At 36.3% G+C, this 14848-nt stretch overlaps 1 protein-coding gene across 4 annotated transcripts in view; it reads right to left on the minus strand.

The window, feature by feature from the left end:
• Positions 1–14848, minus strand: part of GRM8 (glutamate metabotropic receptor 8) — a 356570-nt gene that overhangs the window by 278401 nt on the left and 63321 nt on the right. For all 4 annotated transcript variants that reach the window (XM_033011479.2, XM_033011477.2, XM_033011478.2 and 1 more), the window contains exon 3: positions 6473–6689. In XM_033011479.2, coding sequence (XP_032867370.1) covers positions 6473–6689 — 217 coding nt within the window. The remainder of the gene's footprint in view (positions 1–6472; positions 6690–14848) is intronic.

Here is a 14848-nt window from a genome sequence, read left to right on the forward strand (position 1 = left end):
TATTTAGGCTTCTTTGTAACAGTTTCTGGCATTTTTTGTCATACTACCTTAAAAGCACCTCTATGAAGGATATTTTTGATTGAATTGTCCACAAGAAAATTGAACAGAATACAGTTTTTTCAAGCTTATCAGTGAATCTGTGCTGGTTAAGGAAGCAACGCTGGTTATGTAACTTTTGTCAATACAGTCCACTTTATGGTACATACTCTTTGGGGCAGGTACAAAGCCCAGTTCTACAGAAGCTTTCTGACTTTTTTTTTCTCCCTCCACTGTAGCTAGTGAGCTTTCTACAGGAGGTTTGAAATGTGCCTCAACTAATTGACTGAAGAAACCCCTCAAGAGCTATTAGAGATAACGAAGTCCCTCTACCTGCAGTCACAGAAGGGTCAGAGAACATACCAGGGCAGTATGCTTACCACTCTGAGAAACCTTCCTAAAACTAGAGAAAAAAACCTGTATCATTAAGGCTGAAGAATATCATATTGATTAGCACCACTGAGAGAAATTAAAATGATCCTTCATTATAAATCCCTAAAAATTACACTGTTCTTTATCAGGTACTAATTGGTACAAGTATTAAAAACTGTTGGAATAATTTTCAAGCTTTTGCAATATTAATACACCTACCACCTGATTTTGTAATTTTTCAAAAATTACTTTGAAGCTCCTGTAGCCAATTATATAGTGTTATTATTAATTACAGCTTGCAGCTTGAAATACAGTGTTATCAATAGAGTCCAGCTGCATAAATATAAAAGTAAAACTGAAAATTGAATTAAACTGTTTCCTCTTTGAGAGGGTATGTTAGAATAATATGAGTTGTGAAAATTAATTTGTTAAGCTTGAAACCAGTCTTTAAGCAGAAATATCTCTGGTAAAAAAGGTTATATTTCATGTATTGTATTTCTTCAGTCTTTATGTTGCATGATTTTTTTAATCTTCTATTAAATAACATCTTGGGGAGGGGAAAAAAAGTCTATTCATCAGCTTATGTATGAGATATAAAAAACTTTAACTTTATATCAAATGTATAAAAAGATTACTGCAGGAAAAGTGAATTAATCTTAACAGCAATCCATTTTATTTTTTTCTAAATTAACAATGAATAATCTAAGTGGAGAGGAAAGACTACACACCCTTAATTTTTATTTTCCTGCTCAACCCTCCCCACTTTCCACTAAACTTTCACTTTATCCATTGGAAGCTTTAGAAGTCCAAAAGATATGAAGGTAAAAAGTAATCCAATAATTTGGAGAAAAGCAGAAATATAAAGCACAACTGTAGACACACAAAAAAAAACTAACATGAGACAAAGATGACCTAAGAAATATGTCAAAGAAATATCACGGACCATTCTCTATGAAAACAAAATATAGCTAGCTATGTTGAAGTCTGAAACAATTTATATAAAGCTACTGTAGCATTCATTCAGTATATGTATTCAGTGTATGTATTCATTATAATTAGGTATATAGTTATTAATGTGGCTGTAATGATAAAATATTATGAAGGATCACAAAGTAACTGCAGTCCCTTCTCACAAAAATGCTATTAACTGCAATATACCAAGATAAAGGGAGTAGGTAAAACTACAAAACCCTGTTCCTAAAAACAAACATTCAAGGGTACACACTGATACTAAGTACACTGTACTCTTCTGGTGTAAAGCTGCTAGGAAGTTATGTCGTTTTGTCTCAGTCAAAGATCTGGTCCTAAACCCTCTTTGCTGTCTTCTTTACACCTCTGGCAAGACATGCAAACTGACTTACAAGGAAAAAGAGGTCAAACAATGCTAAAGTTTCTCACCTACTCTTAATGATCAGCTACAGTTCCCTGCCTTTATCATTTTTACCCCCTCTTCTGATAGATTAATAAGTGTTTCATGCCAGTACCCATCAGTGCTTGTGTCAATTTTTCATCAACCACTAGTGGGGATAAAATCTGTCATATAGTGTTTCATATACCACTTGTGGATTTGTTACAATTTCCAGGACAAACATTGCGTTAACTGAGCAAGTACTCTGACCCCAAAGAGAATTTTCTGAACCAAATGCTTTTGTATTCTGTAATAAAGTGAAAAAGATCACATGATTTCCTCTCCGATGGTAAATTCATTTGGTATCTAATAGCAGGGTGAATGAACCATTAAAGGAAGTCTGATTAGAGACTTTCCAACATTTATTTTGTCAAACATTAACAGTAAAGTAAAAAGAAGAGTGATATTCAGCATCACATTTTAATGAGGACTTCATAAAATGTGCTTTCTTCTTTTCCCCTTCTTAGTTTCTCTCAATGAGTTAAGTTTCACTCACTTTAATGCTTAAACTCTTAAGCATTATCATTTTGTATAAATTCATTCCTTTGATCAATGTACCAAAATTATTTGATCACAATGCAAAAATTATTATACTGATATCATTGATTAAATTTGTAAAGGGAGTAGAAAGTACTTTGTAATGGGAGTAGAAAATACTATACATATAATCATTGTCTTCAAACAATAGTGCATGGGAAAATGTAGTGGAATAAGTACTATTCCCTATTCTCTTCACAATCATTGTCATGTAAAATATTTAATTTCCAGCTATGCTTTGTCCCAGACAGGATCTTTGTCATTAAAATGAGAGCAGATTTTGATATGTAATATATTTTGTGACATGTCAGGGTGACACCATTTTGACCTTTTCAGCATTCCACATTTCATTTGGGAGCCTTCCTTTCTGCTTTTGATACTGATCAAAAAATAGAAGTTGAACAGAGGAGCAACCAAACTGGAAATTAGAGGCAAAGAGTAAAGTTCATGACAAATAAGTACCTGAAATTATAAATACGTTAAATTAATCTCTATTTTTTAAATATTTTAAAACCTACCCCTTCTTAATTCTTAAATGACTGGAGAAAACTTTAAAAAACAAACAAACAAAAACCAAAAAAAACCCCAAGATTTCCTATTTATATTTTCAAAGCTGCTATCTTCCATGTCCTCTCAGGCATTGAACTTTTTTCAGAAATGAATATATCAATTTCTTTCACATCCTTTCCTCAAATTTATTGCTTTCCATTATGTTTATCTTCACATTCATTTTGCTTCCAGTTGTTGGTTACTTATCTTAAATGTAAAGTACTCAGAAAGGAGTTCAGCTGTCCTATGCATTTGTATGCCAGCAGCACAGGGGGAACCTGATTAACACACAGTTTATTAACACAGAGCTGGTAAGTTTTGCTGGTTTGTGTGCAGTCTTATACTATGTGATGGTTTTTATAAACCTACCTAGAGTCTATAGTCTCAGTCCTCATAATTAGATACTATTCGAACTTTCCATTTTAAAAGTGTTTCCAGCCCTGTGGTTCAGATGAAAATTCTGAGGACAGTGGATAATAGAATCAGGCTGGAAGGGACATTAAGAAACCATCCAATCCATGTACCAGCCCCAAGGAAGAACTAAGTACACTTACATAATCCCTGGGCAGGTGTTTGTCTAATGTGTTCTCCCAGATCCTCAGCAACAGAGGCTTCAAAATATCCCCAAGCAAGCTGGTCTAATACTTTAATGTCTTAACCACTAAAAGGGGCTTTCTGCCAATCTAAATGGAACCATGCTAGAGATTAATTCCATTACTTCTGTTCACATATACTGTATTTGGATGAGCAAGTGGTCCTCTACCTTTCTGTAAAAGCCATTTCCCTATTTGAAAACATTATTTTCCACCACCTTCCCCTGTTTGTCAACTGTTCTTCAGGCTAACTAATCACCTTGTTCAATCATTCCTCACAGATGACATTTTCAAGATTTGTGACTATCTTTGTTCTCGCTTGCAGAGTCTCTCACCTTTTGTGAAGTGAGGGTCAAAATCTGTTCTGGGTCAAAATGAGTTTTCACAACTGCCAGGTAAATTGTAGAATTACTCAAATTATTTTACAGATGGTGTGCCCATCTGCATGTTCCAGTAAAACATGAGGAATATCGGCAAGTTAACATTTACTGCTATGCCCAGATCACTGTTTGAGATAGTATTTTCTGACCAGTCTTTCTGTATTCTTCATTGTGCAGATCCTTCTTGTTGAAGCACAATGCCTTGCATTTGCCTCTTAAATTCCATACTATTTTTTCAGATCATCTCTTCAGTTTTGGACTCTAAGAATCTCTTCCAATACTCTCCTAGTCCTTCCCAGCTTGAAGTCATCTCCAGATTTTACAGGCATATCCTTCATTCCAAGTCCATCTGGACTAAACATGAAAATATTGGCTAGTACCTGATCCAGCATAAACCCCTGCCAAATACCACACAACACATTTTTCCTTTTAAAGAGAAACCATCGCTAATTACTCTCTGAGCAAAGTTTTCTAAATAGGTCTGCACTCAGCCTATGATATTTTCACCTAAATCACAATTTCTAAATTTGCCCAGGAGAATACTACGTGTGGCAGTTAGGATAACACTACTTAATTCAAGAGACATGACGTCAAGTGCTTCTTCTCCAGCTATAACACTATTATCCTGTCAAAGAAAATTATTTGATGGTTTTGATACTGTTTGTTCTTAACAATTCTGCACTGGCTATTCATCATGTCCCTGTGGTTACATATGATTTACCTGATTATTTACTTCAATATTTTTCTAGGAATTAAAAATTTGGTTTATAATTTCCTGCCTCTCCTCTGCTTTCCTTCTTTAGAACCATTCAAGTCCCTGTTACCCACAATAGTGACTAAGTTACTATAAGCACAGAGATTGCCAAAATCAAGTACTCTAGTAGAGAAAAAAAAGTCATAAGAAAAAAAAAATAAAACACAAACAAACAAACAAATGTTATTTTTTTATGGCTCTTGGTATTACACAAATCTTGTAACATTTAGGACACCTATTCATGATTTTGACAGCTTTGGATTCGTATTTATTTAATTCATTCTATTAAAAATAATTATTTAACAAGGAACAATGGTCTTTTTTGTTTTAGGACTGATCAAGATCCAACTGACACAAACTCAAGTGACTATGATTATAATGAAATAACTGTTATCCTTATTGCACCTATCTGAAGAACTCCCATCTTTGGGGAAACAGGAAATGGTGAAAAAGTCCTGAGCACTTTATTTGTCTACTTTCAGGACTCAGCAGAACTTGTTGTGCTGTAGATGGTTTCAAGAAAAAGTGATTTTCAGCAAATGAAGTACTCGGTAAATGTCTGGGGCAGCCAGTCTATTCATTGTTGTATTTGACACAATAGATAAACCATCTAATTTAGATATGAACTGTGGAAGAATTATCCATGCCTTTTCTAACACCAGATCAAACCGTTGTATTGTAGTCAGTCTTAGCTCTTCCATGAAGACATCTAGGATCTCACAGCATTGAATAGAAGCTAGAAACAGAATATTTATTAGTTAACCTATCTAGTATATTGTATATACCAGTTCCCTAATGTCATGGATGGCTGTGTTTTTGTCTTACTGCTAAATTGTGAGTAATCGGTAACCTTCATGATTCAAGCATAAGTTACCTGAAACACACATGTACCTTCCTATATGATTGAGATGGTCTCTGTATTTACATATGGTTATTGAAAATGGAAGATACTATATTTTCTCACCCACACTGACTTGAAAGAACCAGAGTTTGTATGTACACGCCCTGAAAGTCCAATCCAGTAGATTAATCCAGGTTTTCTGAAGAAGGACAGGAAAGCTGTTTGCAGTTTTTTTGGGTGTTTTTTTTTTTTTTTTGAAAGAATATTATTTTGTGTCACTTAACAGTGTACTTAGTGAAAGATCAATTCTGCCCTCTTTCAAACCACCTGCTACTCATCATCTTATTCGTTGGTGTCCAAAACCTACTGTTCCTGAGAAATAACCGTTTTTTCAGGCCAGAAATAACTACAATAGTGGGGGGAAAAAAAAAAAAAAAAAAAAAAAGAGAGAAAAAAAAAAAAAAAAGAATAAAAGATCAAAGGGATTTAAATATATTTTTCATAATAATGCCTGTATTTATACATCACATTTTGTCCTGAAGGAAAACCAAGAAGTGTATGTCTTTGAACTTCACAGATTTTTTTGTTGTTTTTCAAATTCATCAACATTAAACCCTGTAGATTTATCAGTGCCAGAACAAGAAAAATGAGGACTCATTGGATTATGATTTTCCTAAACTAAATCAATTGCACCTCCTCAAATCTGGCTGTAATTCAGCTGGTGGTTGTTTTTTGTCCCTAACTCACCAAGATGGTCCCCCCTTTCCAAAAGAGGCAAGAGACATATATCTTTTGCCTCTCTCAAGAGCTATTCTTAAATTATTGCCAGAACTGTCACCTTGGCAGATGCACAAGCAGCAAAATCATCCATAACCCTCTCCATCCGTGTCCATACAACATGCTTGCAGGTGTTCTGATCACTCTGCATAGACCTAGGCAGATCTCAGCAGTAGTCTGAAACCCAGCAGCTATAAATACAAAACCTGATAAACATACACTCACCAATTTCTCTGGAGATCTGGGTGAAGGCCTCCACACCACTCTCTCCATAGTTGCCTTCGGAAGCCAGCGTTGACACGTAGTTCCACCCCAGGGCTGTCACGATGTCAACCATGGCCTGTGCTTGGTAGGAGTCCGGTGGGACCACTCGAGAGAAAAAGTCATACCTGGTGTTATCGCTCAATTCTGGAGCTGTAGATGCATAGCTGATTTGAGGTATCTGCAAATAGAATGACAAGTCATTCCAGCCAAACTAATACCATTTTACACTATATGCTTGTATGTTTCAAAGGCTTAAAATAGATGATACACAAGCAATGCACAGAACTGAGTATCTTGTTTTAATAAATTCAACTGATCAGAAAGCACCTCAGCTTTTGTAAAATGTCAGTCAAGTCTTATTGTATAACACTCTCACCAAGAAACAATGCATTGTGCTTTTCTCCAGATGTCATGATTCTTGACATGAAAGTGTAACAACTTCCTTTTTGATCCTGGTTCTGATAAGAACTGGTGAAGAAAAAATAGGAAAGAAAAAAAAAAAAAAAAGGAGGAGGGATTTTTACTATTACTCTATTACTACAGAAGATTAAAGGGTTAGTTTTAATGACCGTGATTACTAAAAATGCTACACTTAAATTTGATGAGTGAAATGTAAATTATTTCCATTATATTGTTTTGTTTATTCATGTACATGCAATTGTGCTTTCCCATTCTATTCCTATTTTTCAAGCTTTCTTTGTTGTAGATTTTTAATTTTCAAATTTTAATATGGTATTGTGCATGACTTAAGAATGTGGAGACTATGATACCAAAAGCTACCTCATGAAAAGACACCAAAAAAAAAAAAAAACCTGTATACAGTATACGTATACTGTAGGAGGAAGGTTACAAGGATGATAATCTTTGTAGAAACAAACAAACAAACAAAAAATACTAATAACTGAAATACATTTTTTAAATACATTTTCATAGGAAAAAGAAAACTAGGTTTATTTTCTATTAACTCTTATCTTAAAAGAATGGTTTGGCAATGTTCAGAAGAAGCTGCCTGTAAGCAATATTCCATTATTCTGAGGAGTATTTTGGTGCAAGAAAGTTTAATTAACATTTATGCTAACTTAAAGGGGAATGATTTTCTCATTTAAAATGGTAAAACTGATGAAATAGTCACTAGCTTGAAATGATACTCCAAATATTGCATTGCATTTGTAATCTATATTAATAATAGATGCTTAATTCATATCTTACGAAACATAAAATAGTCTTCAAGAAAGCAATCTGAACAGAGATCCTAAATTGATTCTATTGAGAGCTGAATTTAGCAGTACCAGATAACAGGTGATCTGGTAAATGTTCACTGTCATATTAGATGCTATATTAGAAGGTTTCAGTGAAACCCTTAGGTCCTGTACCGTGCTTTCTCAGCAGCACAAACTAAAAAAAGGATTTGAGGAAAATATGATGGATTCAAAGGATCTGGTCATTTACCACACCTGCAAAGAGAGTGTAGACTCTTATAGCCTGAAAAACAGTTTATCGCCTAAGGGATGGCAAAATCATTTCTCAGTCAGAAACAAACAAAATAAACTCTCATGTATCTTGGCTACATTCTTCTTTAAAAAATTTTCTACTCATGGAAACGCCTCAGAATAAATAATCTGAAATGTTGTAATAAAAACTGGAAAAAAAGGAAAGGGAGGATCACAGAAAAAGTAAGCTAAATGTTATATCTCATAGAAATCAGTGTTCCTAACACAGCAAAGATCCGCCAAGTAAAAATAAAGGATAAATTGTCCTTACAAAACTTGCCTTGTATAAATTCCTTTTCTTTCAGAAAATGTTTGAAACATTTTTATCTCTTTACAGACAAGAGATTTTGACCTGTAACAACACAATTATGCACATTTAGAGCACATATCATTTCCTTTCTTAATTTGCCTTATTACTCTCTAAACCAGTCATCTTTTTCCAGAAGGAAAAATATAAAGACAACCTCTGCGGTTTTGCTCATTTTGCTCCTCAGTGTGCCATTTCACAAATACTGTGGTGTTGCTGCTTTGCTGAAAGTTATTTCATCAATAATGCTCATAAAAACAACACCAGTAGGAGATGTTTTAGACAGATACTTTGTCACTGAAAATCTTGAATCCTAGACCACGGAGTTATATCCATTAACTTTCTGAGTTTCTCTTTCTCCTTAGGCATGAGATGAATTACAAGTCCTAGGTATGTGTAGAAGAGCCATTGGTTCAACACAACAATGAGATGTTTCAGATCAATACCACTTATTTGGGGCCTTGGAAAATGCAAAGAGATGCTACTTTCTTACTTTTCATCTCTTTGTTAACTCGGCTTCTTCCCTAGAGTTATTTCTAATGACAGTGGAAGAAAACAGAAGGTAAATATAGTCCAAACCAAATACCCTGAAATAATTTAGCAAACCTAGTCGGCTTAAGTTACCACTGTTTTATAAGTTCTGCTAACTTTTCACTAGCATGAAGACACTCTCTAAATAGCGAGCCATCCCTAAGTTCTGATAAAAATGGTTCATGCAACAGAATATGCAGTTATTTCCTTATTTTTTCTTGTATACTTCCCCTATGGTTATGGACAACACTTTACATTCAAGAATCTTCTCCCTAAAACTGCAGATCTCCCACCCAGAAATATCTCATGGATTTATTTCTGTGAAAGCATTTTATGCAAAAGTAAACAGTGACTTCCTTCCTTTCCTGCTTTTAAATGTACGTTTGTATACAGGGGGCACTGAAAAATAGCTTTAAAATTTGAGGATTTGGGGTATGTTCCAACAGTTATACAGCTACTGAAAAGACTCAGAACAACACTCAAAAAAATTGTTTGGCATGAGGACAAATTGTTAGGATTTAGTGGTTCAATAATCCATGAACGAAAAATGCATATATATTAAAATGTAACAACTCTAGTTATGGACTGTAGGTTTAATAAACCATTTTACATGTCCCCAAGTACATTTTACAAGATAGAGCATAATGCTGCCTAAGCAAGGGAACTGTAATACTCTATCAATTCAGTAATATGTGTTTTTAAAAATCCCTAAATATGGACTGTATTTATACTTTAAGTTCCGATGGCCCCCTGTGACATATTGAAAGAGTCCTGTAAAAGGGTTTTATATTTCTCATTTTTATTGAGTTTGCGTGGCAAGGTTTTGGTAGCGGGGGGGCTACAGGGGCAGCTTCTGTGAGAATCTGCAAGAAGCTTCCCCTATGTCCAATAGAGCCAATGCCAGCCAGCTCCAGGATTGACCCACCACTGACCATGCCCAAAGCCAACCTACCAGTGATGGTGGTAGCACCTCTGAGATAATATATTTAAGAAGGGAAAAAAGTTGCTGCACAACAGCAACTTCAGCCAGGAGAGAGGAGTGAGAATATGTGAGAAAAATGACTCTGCAGGCACCAAGGTCAGTGAAGAAGGAAGGGGAGGAGGTGTTTCAGGTGCTGGAGAAGGGATTCCCCTGTAGCCAGTGGTGAAGACCATGGTGAGGCAGGCTGTGCCCCTGCAGCCCAGCCCAGGGAAGCTCATGGTGGAGCAGATATCCACCTGCAGCCTGTGGAGGATCCCACACTGGAGCAGGTGGATACACCTGAAGGAGGCTCTGACCCCATGGGAAACCCACACTGGAGCAAGTTTTCTGGCAGAACTCGTGACCCCATGGGGGGATCCATGCTGGAGTAATCTGTTCCTGAAGGACTGCACCCTGTAGAAAAGGCCCACACTGGAGAAGTTTATGAAGAACTGCAGCCCGTGGCTAGGACTCACATTGTAGAAGATCATGGAGGACTGTCTCCTGTGGAAGGGAACCCATGCTGGAGCAGGGGAAGTGTGAGGAGTCCTCCCTCTGAGGATGAAGGAGCATCAGAGACAACGTGTGATGAACTTACTGCAACCTCCATTCCCCATCCTCCTGTACTGCTTGGAGGGAGAAGGCAGAGAAATCAGGAGTGAAGTTGAGCCCAGGAGAAAGTGGGGAGGGAGAGGAATGTGGTTTAAGATTTGGCTTTATTTCTCATTATCCTACTCTGATTTGTCTGTTAATAAATTAAACTAATTTCCCCAAGTCAAATCTTTTTTGACCATGACAATAATTGGTGAGTGACCTCTCCCTGTCCTTGTCTCTACCCATGAGCCTTTAGTTTTATTTTCTCTCCCCTGTCCAGCTGAGGAGGGGGAGTGACAGAGCAGCTTGTTGGGCACCTGGCATCCAGCCAGGGTCAACCCACTACATCATTCTAGATTTCCCAATCTAAATTTTCAAAATTAAATAAAAAATGTATAACATTTACACTGTATTTAAATGTTATATAGCAGTGTTAGTAGCATACTGCATTTTCTTTGATGGGAATTATATAACTACATTTGAATCTGTTGTCACACAACAGCTGTCACATTCACTGACAATGGCTAAAAGCATTCATGTTTGAATGTTCATTGATATATTTTTCTATTCTTTCCTAATCCTGTGGTTTGGCTGCTGCCTTCCGTTAACCTATAATCTGCTGATAAACTCTTGACGTCCAGCAGGAACTACTAGCAGTCCCTCAGTCCTTTAATCCAAGTCAGTGGTGACTTCATCTTACTCTATTACCCAGTCACTGGCATCAGAAAATGATTCTGCATGCTTAAAAAAAGAAAACCATTTGGGGGTGGAGGTGTGGGGGGGTGTGAAATAATAAAACAATTGCTGAGAACTAAGTAGACAGGCTAAGACTTCAAGATACATTCAAACCAAAATCAGGAGTCAAGAATAGTCTGGGTTTTTTGTATACATCTCCAAGCTAATTTAAAATTGTCTCTAAAGATCTCACCTCCCCAGGCATTTAGACAAGACGGAGCAGTTACTTTCAGAACTACCTGTCCATAAAACATGACTGCATCAGCACTTTGACGGGAGAACAATATCTGTATGAGATCTCCACCAAGCATTACTACAGAACAAACTTCCAGTCCCTAATGGAGAAGGTGTGGACAACTTCAGAAGTGCCAAAGGCAGCTAATGTAACTTTTTAATTTATTTCAGCCAAGTGGTAAACTACTCTCAGTCCCCAATACACTGAAAATAAAAGCCACCCACCACTCCCAAATCCAGGACGTTTCATAGGGAATCATTACCCTGGATCTGTTTGGTGGGTCCAGTGCTGGGATCCAAACCCAAAAAGATGGAGGTATCGGACTGTGGACAGTAGAGGAAACTACATGACGTAGATTTGCCCTTTCAGTAAAGCATCTTCACCACAGCAAGCAGCTCTTAATATGCCTTCTCTTCAATGACATGCTGTCCAAATTTTGGACAGAAGTTCACTGGAACCTTTTTTATTGAGCTTTCAAATCCATTTGCATGCTACATTTGTCAATGTAAAGTATCAGCTGGCCATTTCAAATGCCATCTTCCTTTATACAGCCTTTCAGCTGGAAGCATGATTTGGGAGCAGAGTATCAGGCAGTGAAATGAGCTAAGCTCATAAGAAATAAGACCTGAGAAAGGAATCACCAGTAATTTTGAACATTACTGATTATGAGTTACAGCAGTAACTGTGCTGTACAGTCACCCAGCGTAATGGGCTTAAATCACTCACATCTTCAGTTTCACTACCCACTCAGTCCTATCACTAACATATCAACTAGCATTTTATTTCCCTTTTCCATTCTCTCATCACTGAACAGTCATTTTTTAGAGAATATTAGCAATAACACATTAAAAATAGTAATAATTGTAGCTAACAAATTAAAGCCCATAAAATTTAGGTTAGTGGTTGCTCAATATCAACTGGCATTTTACCAACTAATAAAGCTTGCAAATGAGTAAAATTACTTGAAATAAAATTTGACTGTGGAAACACATTTTCAACTTGGTGATTTTTTTGAATTTTAAATGTCTATCATTAATCATTATTGGCCCTGTCGTTTCAAAATTTCTATTCCCTCTTCTGTACAGCGAGAAAGAGTTCTTTGTGAGTTTAAAAAACTCACAGTGGTGAAATGAATCCTCAGGGCCTAGATATTGAACAGTTGCTGGATGAGAGTTGAGGTCACTATATTTTAGCTATTAGTCACATTTGTAAATTGCCATCAGCCAGAGCATCATCTTAGCCTGCTTTCACTTCTGAAAAACGTGTCAGCCTGCAGTACAGTGATGCTAAAGTCATTCAGGGTAGACAGCCAAGATTCAAAAGACTTTGATGAGGCTTAATAACATCTTACACTATACCAAAAAAGATTAAAAATGTTCTTTTTTGTTGCTAACTCTAGGAGGGGATGAAATGAACCCTGGAACTGCCCATTTCTCTCCACTGACTATAAAAGGACCCTGGAAGATCAATTCAACTGTTACACACACTAAGTAGAACAATACTGTAAACAGCTACATGTCTTCTGCTTAATCTCACAATCCCACTCATTTTGGCTACACATGACTATTAAGACATCTGTGCACAGCTAATGATCAACTTCCTTCTGCAATGTCTGCATCTTTCCATCTATGACAAAAACTGAATAGGTCGCCCATGCCATTGTTAGAGACCTTGTTTGAACCTCCTGGTTCAACTCCACCAACTACAAACCACCTCTGCTAGAGCTGATGTGGAAAAGTTTCAGCATGTGAGGTTTTCTGATTCAGCCTCCTTCCATGGATTTTACCACTAAAAGGAGCGATCTGTGACAATATATTTTCCCAGTAGATATGTATGTATTCTTTTATATTTATAAACAAATGTAATTCTAAATTGTATTTATTTAGACATGTATACTTGTTCTCTATATATGTTAAGAACATTCAAACACAGTATTTATTGTGTGTACAGCAACGCATCTTGTTTAAGAGTTACCACAGATTTCCACCCCTCAAAAAAATATATGTTCATACCAGCTAGAGCAAAAACAAGGAAAAACAGGTATGATTTTCACCTAGATTAATAAAATTTAAAATGTATTTAGTTCAAAAAAAGTTCAGTAGAATTTAAGAGCTTTGGAAAGGGAAAGAACAAAAGTATAATCTGAAAGCTGCCATTAGCTGATTTCACCTGGAAGGCAGGAATATTTTAAATCCATTTGAATTATTCTAAGTCATTCTACTTGCAGTAAATATCATGGCAGTTCCTGTCAATAGTTCTTGCAATTCATACACCTAATGGCGAGGAGCTAATGATAAGGTAGTTTCAAATCACCTGAAAGTTCCCTATATGTTTGTATGGGGTTTGTGCAAAGATATGGTCTTTGTGATAAAATGCAACACAGCTGTTGCTATTTTTTTCCCCCAAACACAGGGATAGAAGTGATCCATCACACCCAAATGTTTCTGAGCTGGGATGGGTAAATTATTTTACTCTTTCTTTTCACTTCCTATTACTCTTTCACTGGCTTTACTTCTGTTGCCATCAGTTACCTTCTGAAGACATATTCCTGAGCAAAATATATCTTCAATGAGCTGTACTGATCTTTTCTTGAGAAAAGGACATAGCTGAGGATCAATGCAGTATGGTTTGCTGCCAACATAATTATTTCTGCAACCATCATAAGTTGGTGTGGTATGTGAAAAATTACAGAGGCAGATGCAATCGCTAGCCCAGTGGAAATATGGGGATAAAATCAAACATACAAATCTTCTTTCATTACTGATTTTCTCTTTTTTCTTCAACTACAAACACAGTAAATATCTATCACACCTATCTCTGGTGGTCAAATGGACTAGCAACTATAGTATTCTGAATAAACAGAATTATCCCAGAGAAAGTAATTTCTTATAGTTAATACACGTAAGTGTATAGTATCCGATTATGGGATGAAAAAATATTAAAGCACCATTGCATTACATTCTATCCCGAACAGTCAGAAAATATCTTTGATAAAGTCTAACCAGACGTGCTACAGCAGGCGTATTTCTGTTTGTGACCTGCTGTGCTGTGCTGGTAGAACAGGATGAGACAAAGGAGGCAACAAAGGAATATATTATAAAGGAGTGTATAATATAAAGTTTTCAAACTTGTGAAGTAGGTTCCTTCCAGTGGGTTGAAGTAGGTCAGGGACTCATTAGAAGTCATTGCTTTTAATTACACACAAGGGATACTATAGAAGAAAAAAAAAAAAAAAAAATATGTGATACCACAATCTCAAATCCCGTAATAGATGCAGCATCTACAAAACAAATTCACTGCTCCAGAAAGTACTGGTCTCTGTGCTGTGTGATGCACTTTAGGGCAAAAACATTAAAAGGATATTTATGCATTATGAACAGTTTTACAGCTGAAGCACAACTTGTCACACTGTGCATTGCTGTGTAACTCCAGGAGGATGAGAATCCATCTAAGGACAGCTTGAACTGTCATCAATGTTCTGTGC

The sequence above is a fragment of the Tyto alba genome, unplaced genomic scaffold, assembly GCF_018691265.1.
Source record: "Tyto alba isolate M040663 unplaced genomic scaffold, T.alba_DEE_v4.0 Super-Scaffold_2, whole genome shotgun sequence".
Lineage (NCBI taxonomy): Eukaryota > Metazoa > Chordata > Aves > Strigiformes > Tytonidae > Tyto > Tyto alba.